General features: G+C 40.6%; 1 protein-coding gene across 5 annotated transcripts in view; it reads right to left on the bottom strand.

The window, feature by feature from the left end:
- TNS2 (tensin 2) overlaps positions 1 to 12,300 on the bottom strand; it is a 166,345-nt gene that overhangs the window by 46,272 nt on the left and 107,773 nt on the right. For all 5 annotated transcript variants that reach the window (XM_081934417.1, XM_081934415.1, XM_081934414.1 and 2 more), the window contains 10 exons: positions 11,285 to 11,323; positions 10,410 to 10,459; positions 7,183 to 7,354; positions 6,627 to 6,677; positions 5,288 to 5,410; positions 4,154 to 4,218; positions 3,864 to 3,947; positions 2,390 to 2,502; positions 840 to 900; positions 630 to 708 (listed from right to left, as the gene is read on the bottom strand). In XM_081934417.1, coding sequence (XP_081790543.1) covers positions 630 to 708; positions 840 to 900; positions 2,390 to 2,502; positions 3,864 to 3,947; positions 4,154 to 4,218; positions 5,288 to 5,410; positions 6,627 to 6,677; positions 7,183 to 7,354; positions 10,410 to 10,459; positions 11,285 to 11,323 — 837 coding nt within the window. The remainder of the gene's footprint in view (positions 1 to 629; positions 709 to 839; positions 901 to 2,389; positions 2,503 to 3,863; positions 3,948 to 4,153; positions 4,219 to 5,287; positions 5,411 to 6,626; positions 6,678 to 7,182; positions 7,355 to 10,409; positions 10,460 to 11,284; positions 11,324 to 12,300) is intronic.

Genomic DNA, 12,300 nt, shown 5'->3' with positions numbered 1-12,300 from the left:
CCATTTTTCCTCCCTGCATGGATATTATTATTATTATTATTATTATTATTATTATTATTATTATTATTATTATTATTGTTGTTGTTGTTGTTGTTGTTGTTGTTATTGAAATTGCAAAAGATTGCACTACTTCCTAACAGCATACATTTTAAGAAGATACTTAGTCAATATCTAGGATCCTGGCAGCAGCCTGTATCAACTATCAGAGCCAGTCAATGATGTTTGTGATACATTTTTAAATGTTCAGTTGACTGAGTTTCATGTTTAATGAATAAAAGAAATAATACTATTATAACTACGCTGCTATACCTTGGTTTTAAAATAAATCAATATAAAAACCACTCAATTTATAAAATGAACAAGAGGCCTACTGCAGAATCCCTTCTGCCTGCAGCAAGCCAATTCACTTGGTGTGTGTATTACAACACAGGGCATCATACTATACGCCATTGTTACATATAAGTTGGCAGGGCCATACTTTGTGCATGGATATCATATGATACATTATCTGGCTTGGCACTGTTCTGGGAAAGAGAGGAAGGGAGGAAGAAAGAAGGGCTTGTGGCAACATCATATCCCTTATAAAATCTAGTTCTGCCCTTAAATCCTGACCTGTTGGCAACACTCACCATGACGTCTCCCTTCAAGAGCAAGGCCGGCTCCAGAGTGATACAGATCTTCTGAGTGCCACTGGCACCATGGAGGCTACTGCGTGAACAAAGGAAAGCATAAGGATTGCCGGAATTGAGGTTAAAAGAAGACAAGCCTACAGTATGTCCTTGTAACTTCAGAGGCATCTTAGGTGTTTGATCTAGAGAACACCACCAGCTCATACTTACTAGATCCCAGAGGTATAGACCAGTTGCATGGATTGGTAGATCTTTAGGAAAGGTTGATAACCTAGAAGAGAGACGATGGGCCAGATGGATCAAAAAAGAGGAACCCATTTCCAGGAAATAGAAGAATGATGCAAATGGAAAATTTCTATCATAGAAACTGAGGGGCAACAAAGGATGTTCATTCATAAGTCACATACTTGCTAGAGAAAGACAGGCACGTGTCTCCATTCCAAACAGAATCTGTACCTGTATATGTTCCAATGATTCTTAAGAATTACGAGCTGTGGTGACACCATGGTTAGAGTGCAGTACTGCAGGCTACTTCTGCTGATCACCGGCTGCCAGCAGTTTGGCAGTTCGGGTCTCACCGGCTCAAGGTTGACTTCCATCCTTCCGAGGTGGGTAAAATGAGGATCCAGATTGTTGGGGGACAATATGCTGACTCTGTAAACTGCTTAGACAGGGTTGTAAAAGCACTGTGAAGTGGTACATAAGTCTAAGTTCTATTGCTATTGCTATTACGCTTGAGTCCTTTTCGTATAAGAAGGAGGGAAGGAGAAACATGGTCAGGCTTTCAAGATTCTGTTATTATAAACGGAATCAGTAAATTTAAGTTCTAGCATTTAAGGGCTGAAAATCATTGGATATAAAAGGAAGTAGAAATATGCACTCCTCACTTTTTTCTTATGCTAAAATCCAGCACTTGGATCAGGAGCACTAAGTTCAAAGGGAGGATCCCAGAAAGTTGCACCACAAAGCATTGCTGCTTTACAGCCAGACGTACCAATATATGCTCAAAAAGTAACGCATCTTCATTTGAGGTATCAACTTTACCAGTCTCACTGCAGTAAACAGCTCAGTAAAAACATGCTGTTGGGACAGGAAGTTAAAAACTGATTTACTTTCCTCCTGTCTCAGGGACAAGAGAAAAACACTTTGCTGAGGGTGTGGAAAGAACCGAACTCAAGGATCTATAATAAAAGTTCTATTGTTACAAAGGGGCATATTTTTTTTCTGTTTCAACCCGAGATCTCTCCTCTTAGCACTTAGACTTATATACCGCTTCACAGTGCTTTACAGCCCTCTCTAAGCGGTTTTCAGAGTCAGCCTATTGCCCCCAACAATCTGGGTCCTCATTTTACCCACCTCGGAAGGATGGAAGGATGAATCAACATTGAGCCTGGTGAGATTCGATCTGCCAAACTGCAGCTTGCAGTCAGCTAAAGTAGCCTGCAGTGCTGCACCCTAACCACTGCACCACCTCGGCTCTTTTAAGATTATTCACGTGGCAGGCTGAATAAATTCATTTTTCATTTAAGGGGTGCTGGCATTATGAAATTTGGGAATCCCTATGGATGAAGAAAGTAAACATTTGTTGTTGTAAGAGAGATGGGTGGTCTCTAAATCTGATATATAAATAAAAATAAAATGTAGATTTGGGCTATGTTTTTTAGAGTTTGGGATTATAAGCATGCCTGGTTTGAAGTCTGAAAGGAACAACATAAGAAGAGCATTTTATGGATATTGTTTTGCAGTCCTGTGACACTTACCTCCTCCACTTTCAAAAGTAGGAATGGCTGGGAGCAGAATGTGGTGCAGAAAAAGTGTATTGCTGTTCATCTTGATCGTGCCTGAGAGTAGCCCACTGAAATAATGAATATACCTATAACAGAAAAAAGAAGGATAAAGGGATCATCCGTGTGACATAAAAAAATAAATGGGTCTAATTTTCATCCATAGAGGCAAATGGCCAGTTGCAGTTTTAATCCTTTTATATGAATTAGTTTCAGCCTATAATTAAATATACTATATTGCAAATATACTTAATAGAAAATTTTTTAGAATATTTTTACTAGAATATTATTAGGGGGAAAAAATCTTAACAACATCTCCCTAATATCAGAATCTAATAACAGACAATACAATGATGGCAAACCAATGGCATGCATACCACAGGTAGCATGTGGAGCCATTTGTTAGGGCATGCGAGGCGTTGCCCTGTCAGCTCCAGCATGCATGCGCGCACTGGCCATCTGACTTTGGCCTTCTTTTAAGGCCGTTTTTTGCCCTCCAGAGATTTCCTTGAAGCCCCTGGAGGGCAAAAAAATGGCCCTACCAGCAATCCGGAAGTTCAAGAACAGACTTCCGGTTTGCTCGTCAGGCCGTTTTTCGCCCTCCGGAGCCTTCAGGAGGCCCTACGGCCAAACTGGAAATCACCATTCCTAAACTTCCTGTTAAGTTCTCGAAGCTATGACGCCATTGACTATCATTGCCGGCCCCTGATTGGTTGAGATGCAAGCAGCCAGCTGGCGGGAGAATGCAGCCATTCTATTGGTTCAGTGTCTGACAGCTCTAGTATAAAAAGGGCTGTCAGCTGTCAAATGCTGCTGTTTGCCGGGTCGAGGTTTGCCTTACATTTTGCTGTGTTATACTGTAAATAAAGGCTGTGTTAGCTTAAACCTGCCTTGCCTCAGTTCCTGTCTGCCTCGTTCTCCCTACAGAACACTTCCGGGTTGCTCATAAGGCCGTTTTTTGCCCTCCGGAGCTTTCAGGGAAGCTTCTGAAGTCTCTGGAGGGCCTACGGGGATGGGGGGAGGCTGTTTTCAGCCTTTTAGGCTCCTAGACAGCCTCTGGAGCCTAGGGAAGGTGAAAAAAGTGTGTCAAAAGTGGGGGGGGGATGCACACTGGGGTAACGTGCATAGCATTATGGGTGTGGGCATGCCCGCACACAACCCCCAAGCTCTCTCCCTGCTTTTGGCACACGATCCAAAATAGGTTAGCCATCACTGATATAGGTAGTCCTCAACTTATGATCACAATTGAGCCTGAAATTTTTGCGTACATCAAACTGGCAGTAATGCCGGTAGCAACCCACCCTAATATAAATCCTTCCTTTCCCCACCATCCAGTCAGAGCTGAAGAAGCTTCTTGGATGAGAATCGAAACGTCTTCAAAGAGAAACAAGAAAGTCCAGTTGTCCTCTTGAAAAAGCACCGGGTATAAGAAAGAGGGTGCGAGACTCACCTCTTCTGCGATGGCTGGAGGGAGGCAGCTACTTTGTCTTCACAGAACTTGCGCATGGTTAGTGTGCTGAGGGCCTGGTCTGCACTGAGGAGAGAAGAGAAGGAAGGGAAATAGAGTTGCATTTATGCATTGGCAGGTTATACAATTGACAGGTTACAGATACATTCGGCCCACCAAAAATGTAGCTTAAGAAGAAAGCCTGGAAAATGAGACTGAGGAAGGAAAGGAGAAGGGAAAAAAAGGCTGTCAGTGCTAGAGTAGACCCTCCATTGTTTTCCCTTGCTCAATACCTTGCAGAGATTTTGCTGTAGTACATGTAAGAGGCTACGATCACACCCGTCTTGCCCTTGTTGCCCTGGCACAAAGAGAGAACATGTTAAATTGGCATTGGAATCATGCATTGTGACTATAAATTCAGGGGTGCAAAAAGTTTTGGCAAAATATAACAGCCACCTTGGAGTGGGGATGGGAAAGCCCAAAAACGGGAAAGCAAAAGAAGACACATTATTTTTACCTATGCTCACTTTGTTTACTGGATTCGGTTTGTATACCGGTAAATACAATTCATTCAATCTGTTTGTTTCTATAATCTCACTATACTGTCAGTGGGAAGCCATTCTGCACCACCACTATATAGGAAGGTGAACCATCCAGTATCTGTACAATGACTTCCTCCTTCTTTGTAAAGCTTAACTTTTCCATGGAAGAAGTTTCAGGCTGTCCAAAAAGCCTCCAAGAAAAGCTTTTTAAAACTTGCAATTGAAAGGTAAACAGAGATGGAAAAATCCATTAATTATACTTTTAAAAAAAGAGAGAGAATGAACCCAGAGAAAGGTTATTCAGCCTGATCATGTCTTAATAAACAAAAGCTGTTGGTCATAATTGGGGGGGGGGGGTTAGAAAGGCAATTTTGTATATTATTCTCTTTTTTTCTGTCCAATCTGGGAATGTAAAACCTTTCTTCACTTACCAGTAGCTTTATAAATGAAAACTAATTCAATGTCTTTGAGGGAATCACTAGAAAGAGGTGGGAAATGCTGATTAAGATTCCAGCTCTGATACAATAGAGGAAAGTTTGCATGATGCCACTTCATTACATGAAGGACTTTGGCAGCCATATAGACTTTCAATGTTTGACTGATGAATTGGACCAACCTGACGTCCTGCTTACCTTTCTATCAGCAGAATAAAGTGAAGGTATATATGCAACGGAGGTATTTCATCAATCTAAGCCTTTCTCAGAGGACCTTCTAAGTTGCTGACTTTGAGGACATACCAAAACCACTCAGCTAATGATTCTGGAAAGCCAGGATCTCACCCCTTTCCCCTAACAGCAGGCAGTGTCCACTGCCTTATTTCCTCTTTGCTCATCATATTCCTTCCTTACATAAATAATCAGGAATTTGGGAAGGTTTTTCTCTGACCTTGCAGTGAAGGACAGCCACATGCTGAGGGTCTGAATTTAGCCAGGTCTCCATGGCTTTGCAGATGGAACAAATTTTGTCCAGAGGTGGAGCATGCAGATCTGGCCAACCAAAATCTTGCACCTGGACCATCAAGGAGAAAGAAGTATTGGAGTTAAGAACTTGCTGAGGTATATAGGGAGGAGACAAGCTTTTGGAACTGGTGAGTACAATTTCTTGCCTATAGAATGGAACCCCTATAAGAAACATAGGGCCTTTCCTCACCGAATTGAAGGGTTCTCCGTCCCATCTTTAGTTAGCAGGAAAACATAGTGGCATAAAAATCAGTCGTTCCCAATGATGACCCTTATCCCACCTTTATTGCCTATGTTGCTGTCACTGTAATCACTGATAATGTGACTCTAATTATAACTGGGAAAGAATGGGTTAGAAAACCTTACTAGTTTTATGCATCTTTATGTACCTTGAAAGTGTCCCTGGATAGAGTTGGCAGAAGGAGAAAATTACATTTTTACCATCTTTAGAGCTATAAAATGCAATGAGCACTATTGGCACTCTTCGTATAAAGAATAACAAGAAGGAAATAATAATAATATGAGCTCTTTGGCTACTCAATAGCTAGTTTTTAAAGGTTTAACACATTTTAATGACTCTCCCGAGTCTTACAGCCAAGTAACTTGCTTGCTTTCAACTAAGGAGCTACTTCTGGTTTTAGGTACGTAGTCTTAGGTTCAATTATTATATTTTCTCTACTGCATTTCTACCTCTTTGAATTACAAACTTTATATCCGTTTATAACAATAAAGTAGAACAATACACAGTAATAAAATAATACACAATACAAAAATAAAATAAATGAAACTTGAATAATATATAAACATTTTAAAAATTCAGAAAATAACCTGTATTGTGTCTAAATATACAGACATAGATGGTCTTGAGCACAATAGGCCCTCCTGAAGGGCTTAGCTTTAATTGCTTTCAATGAAATTACAATCACAGAAAATTAACATTCTCTTTAAAAATGTTGCCTGATACAATTTAGTACTGTACGTAAATATTTACTATGCATTATATCTTTCTTTCTCCAGGATTAATGCCTGTTTCTCTCCTTTCCTTTTTAATCAGCTGAGAATGAGAATGAACAAATCAAGCTAAACTAACAATCTAATTATAATTACTGTACTTTAATCACAGAATTCATAAAATGTGAATCATAAAATTCACATTTTATGAATCTCTACCATCTGCAAGCTTCTAATAACCTTCTAAACAGTTTCAGTTTAGATTTAGTCTCAATTTAATGTAAGCATCTTGGCCCCAAGCTCTCATCTCTCACCTTGGGGTTCAACCGGAGGATGTCATTCCGTTTCTCTGACAAGTTGAGGAGCTGTTGACACAAAGAAGCATCTTTAGCAGTTTACTAGACCAACTCAGCTTTCAACTAATAACCTAGACTAGAGCATCTTGATCAGGACATTTTAAGCACAGTTTATTCATGTGATTTCACCCCAAATGTTACTTTCTCTTGCCAAATAAGCTTGTTAAGTTGCTTGGAGTTTTATAGCCCCCTATTCCTCTTGAAAGTCAGAATATCGCTCGTCCCAAACCCTGCCCACCCAACATATAGGCTGCTCCTATAAGTGATCTTTATACAGTAGAGTTCTTCAAAATGAAGATAACACCAATGCTTTACTTGATATGAAATCATGGGATCCTGCAGGACAAAATGATCACCATCCCTCTCTATCTCAGAGGTTAAACAGGCGTTTTCACACACTCACTCAAACCTACATAGAAATGTCAAGTTGGCTCCTTCCTTAGAGTAACTCTTCTCACCACTCAATTGATTTTTCTGCTTATCCTCATCCTCAACATCTCCTCGGCCTCCTTACCAGATACTTGTCCTCATGCTTGGATTTCAGCATTTGTGCCACCTCTCGGAGATTGCTACGGTAACGTTGTTCCTCCAAAGCAGGAGGAAAAGACACAGAGATGATACGTTCAGTGATGTAGATGAGGTCGAAGTCATACTTGCGCTCCATTACGTGGTCCAGACTGAAGCTTCTGAAAGGAAGAAAAGCAGAAAGTTTAAGGGAACTGGGACTCCAGAGGTCCACAGAACCATAATAAGCACTGAAGATTACAAAATAAATTAGCAGGCAAAAGAACTAAAACCTACATAGTTTACCATTTGGCAAGCCTAATTTTCAGTGGAATCTCCCAATAACACAGCCAGAAGCGAAATATTGCAATTGTGCAGGTACCAATTGAAGAGAATATTTATAGCTCAGAGTTGAACCGTGGGGTCCTTGGTGCTCTCTGAGCTTGGTTGTTTACTTGCAGATGGTTCATTTACATCATCAGTACTACCATAGAAGGGAATGGGGTTTGCTCTCTACTTACATACAAGTGGTTTGTCCTATTAGTGTTGGTAGGAGTGTTCTTGCTGGTTCCTTGATTAGGCTGTTTTTTTTTTTTTTTACTGTTTGAATGTTTGTCTAAGATGATAGTTCCTTGATTGGAGTATTTGCTTACTGTTTCATTGTTGTTAATCTTGGTGATAATTTCTGCTTATCTGGGTGTTGCTTGCTAGGGAGTTGGCGTTTTGGACTTTTTGTTTCCTTTTAGTTTTTAATTGTCTCTTTAGAATGGTAGGGATGTGTTGTTTAAGAGCCATAGTGGCAAAGTGATTAGAATGCAGTACTGCAGGCTACTTCTGCTGACTGCCGGCCGCCTGCAATTTGGCAGTTTGAATCTCACCAGGCTCAAGGTGGACTCAGCCTTCCAAACTTCCGAGGTCGGGTAAAATGAAAACTCAGATTGTTGGGGGCAAGTTGCTGTAAACTGCTTAGAGGTCTATAAAGCAATGGTATATAAGTCTAAGTGCTCTTGTTATTGCTATGTGCCTGTTGGTAGCTGATTTGTCTGAGTACCATGCTTCCACTTGTGCAGGAACCTTAAATCAATATTTAACAAAACCAGTGGTTCATCTTATACCCAGTTCTAGGAGCAACCAGTGCTTTTCTTCATGTGCTTTTCTTAAATTTATATCCTGCTACTCCATATAATGATAGAATTGGAAAGTGTCTTGGAAGTCTTCGTATGTAATCTTCTCCTCTCTGTAGAGCAGAAGCAGCATTTATATGACAAATAGTCCTGACCAACTTCTTCTTAAAAACCTCCAATGGGGGGGGGGGGGGAATCACTGCAACCGATTCTTCAATTGATAATTTGCATCAACACAAAATATTCCTTCTGTATTTCTTCACCACTCATTTTTAATAGCAATAGCCCTGAGACTTATATACCGCTTCACAGTGCTTTACAGCCCTCTCCAAGTGGTTTACAGTCTCAGCATATTGCCCCCAACAATCTGGGTCCTCATTTTACCCACCTCAGAAGGATGGAAGGTTGAGTCAACCTTGAGCTGGTGAGATTTGAACTGCTGAACTGCAACTAGTAGTCAGCTGAAGTAGCCTGCAGTGCTGCACTTTAACCACTGTGCCACCTCAGCTCTCTTAAGCACTTTTAATGTAATTTTTTAAAATATGTATATAGTTTGTGGTTTTGTTCTTTTTGCTCCTTTCTTTTTTCTAGTCATTATTTTAAAAGCAATAAAAATTACTAAAAATTAATTGCATCTATTAGTGACTTTCCCCTAACATTTAATTAATTGCTTCCTTGCAATGCTCATTCATACACTGTAGTTAAGGTTTTCTGCAACAACAGAGAATAAATCAGCTGACTCTCTGAAGGCTCCAATCTCCAGTGAAGCAGCTGAGATATGGGAAAAACCTTCTCATTTGTGAAGATTAGGTCTTAGCCTTGACCCAGAATATTTTGGCCAATAAGAATGCAGATGAAAGAAAATGCTGTTCTTAGATCACTAGATTTGTTTAAGGAGATAAAGCTTGCTATCACAGAACAATGGACGAGGAATGCATGGCTTATATTCATATCTAGTCCTTATTAATGAAAACTATCTTGCTAGGGATGAGCAAAAGAAAAGAGGCAATTCTGTTGAATTTTGTTAAAAATTCTCTCCCCTACTCATTTACTATTTGCATCAAAAGGAGGCAAGAGTACAAGCATGATAGATAGTATAGTATAATCATTATTGTCATTGTACTTAAATACAACAAAATTGGTTAAACGATAAACGATTTAAGAAAATATTAGTGTTTTTATATATAATAACTGCAGTGAATTATATGCAAAGAGATGGAAAGACTTATAAATTCCTACAATGGCAGAATGGATGGTGAAGTTAATGGAACTAGTTGAGACAGTGAAATTAATTACTTTGATTAAAGAAAAGACTTTGTCTAGCTTTGTTTTTATGTAGACACCACTTTTGGACTTTTTGCTAGAAACCGCAAGAGATGCTACATTAATTTTGGGACTTGACAATTGGAAATATTTATGATTGTGGAAATACTGTGTATTGTTGAATTTTAGATCAAAAGGTTATTTATGTATACAATTGTATCAAAGAACGTTGGAAGTTACTTACCCTTTTTTATTTCTTTTCATTTCTTTTCTATTCTTTTCCACCTTTCTTGTCCTCTATTTTAACTTAATTCCTTCTTTGTTTTTATAGTTTATTTTTTGTAGAAATTTAATAAAGCGAATTTTTTTTTAAAAAAGGAAGCAACTGTGCTTATCTTTTTAGAATAAAGCATATGGTACTGAAACGCCTTCATTTTTCTCTCCCATTATTATTAACTTAATGGCATTCTCCATGATATTGTATCCTCAGGTGAATGGCGTCATTCACAACTGTTTCAATAAATATTAACACTTACTTTCTTGTCTCTCCCCCCCCTTCCCCCCCCCCAATAGCCAAACCTAAAATTCAATGCAGTGCTAATCCATTTTCTTCCTAGTTCCAAAAGGACGGGAGTTACTCATGTGATTAACTGAGGATAATGTTAGTATGAGAAACCAAGAGAAGATGACATCTGTCTACAAAAATAGCTCACCATTAAAAACAATAGGCTAAAAGCTGGTCCATCCCTCACCTTCCCTGAATTTCAAGGCCAATATAATTACACACACACACACACACGCACACACACGCACACGCACACACACACACAGAGTCAGGGTCAGGCTGTACCTGGGCAATGTATTCCGTTGCTTTGCAGTGTTGAGGGACTTGGTGGAGCCCTGAAAAATAAAGAAGGAAGGAAGTCAGCATCTAACAAATGTGTGTAGAAAAATATTGTATTCACAGCAAAGACAAAAGCACAATGAATGACAATATTAATGTGTATAGAAAGAGCATAAAAATTAAATAGGAAAATATTCACAAAATACCTAGTTTTGGACCCAAGCTGACTATTTTACATTTTCAACTAGTGTTGGCCTTTATTGTTAGTTCTGAGGGACCAAAGATTTGTCACTCCATCAATCTTTCGCTTAATCTGAGGCAGTGCCCAAGTACTGCACCACTGTACTTTTCGTGTCCCTGCAAATCAGTATTGATTCCTGATGCCTGTCAGTCCCTGTAGTTTCCTTGGCAAGGATTTTTCGGAAGTGGATTGCCCTTGCCTACGTCCTTGGGCTGAGAGAGGCTGACTGACCTAAGGTGACCCAGCTGGCTTTGTGCCTAAGGTGGGACTAGAAATCATGGTTTCCTGCTTTCTAGCCTGGTGCCTTTAACTCTAACACCAATCTGGCTCTGCTATCTGAACTAGAACAACAGTCTACCACAAAATAAGTGTAAAGTCTTCTACCAGAAAGGCAAGGAGACAAAACACCTTGATTTGACCCAAGGAACAGAGATACTTTTTAATAATGTGTCTTGAAGTTCACATGATTTTAATGACTAAGTCGCAAAATAAATGACGACTTTAAGTACAAACGCGTTAACTACAAAAACAAAGAAGAAAAATCTTCCCACGCTCCTAGGGATTAGTGTCAGCATAATGGTTGAAATGCCAGTCTATGGGACCGGCAGGTTCAGAAAAATAGCATCAAACAGAGCCTTACCAAATGTTCAATGCGCCGGGCTGGGGCTGTATTCCGTCTCTAAACATAGGGAAGAAGATGACATGTGTTTAAGTTCAAATTAAAAAAACAAAAACCCAAAGAGCATTAACAACAAGATTGCATGATGATGTGGTATGTACAGTTTCAAAGAAGTAAGAATGTTGCTTCTCACTGAACTGTGAGTGCTACTAACCACAAAGCTGAAGAAAAATCATGCAGTGGCAACTTGTTTTGCCAACAAAACAATGCAGTGGCAAGTCGCTTTCCTGGTAGGATACACCATCCAAACAATCTACCATGAACATGATGTAAATTGCTCCCGTGGAGCGGGCGCGCAATTTGGGCGTCCTCCTGGATGCCCGGCTGTCCATGGATGACCATGTGACAGCCGTGGCAAGGGAGGCGTTCCACCAGGTTCGCCTGGTGCGCCAATTGCGCCCCCTATTGGACCGGGACGCCTTACGCACAGTCACTCATGCGCTGGTGACGTCTCGCCTGGACTACTGTAACGCTCTCTACATGGGGCTTCCCTTGAAATGCACTCGGAGACTACAGTTGGTCCAGAATGCGGCCGCGCGGGTGATTATGGGGAGTACAAGGTACTCCCATGTGACACCTCTCCTGCGCGAGCTGCACTGGCTTCCTGTGGTCTATCGGGTTCGTTTCAAGGTTCTGATAACGATCTTTAAAGCGCTCCATGGCACAGGACCTAGTTACTTGCGGGATCGTATCCTGCCCCATACATCCCTGCGACCAATTCGCTCGCACAGAGAGGGACTTCTCCAGGTGCCGTCCACCAGACAGTGTCGGGGGGCGGCGCCTAGGAGCAGAGCCTTCTCTGTGGCGGGCCCAGCCCTGTGGAATGACCTCCCCCCGGATATTAGGACTACCTCTGACCTCCGCTCCTTCCGTGCAAAGCTCAAGACCCACCTTTTCCAAGTAGCTGGCCTGGCTCAACCATAGTTTGATCATATCGCTCCTGACGGGTTTTTTTTTTTTTTATTTCGTAATTTTAT

This window comes from Natrix helvetica (genome assembly GCF_964273705.1).
Source record: "Natrix helvetica genome assembly, chromosome: 1".
NCBI classification, from domain to species: domain Eukaryota; kingdom Metazoa; phylum Chordata; class Lepidosauria; order Squamata; family Natricidae; genus Natrix; species Natrix helvetica.
This window is presented reverse-complemented; position numbering and strand designations above follow the sequence as displayed.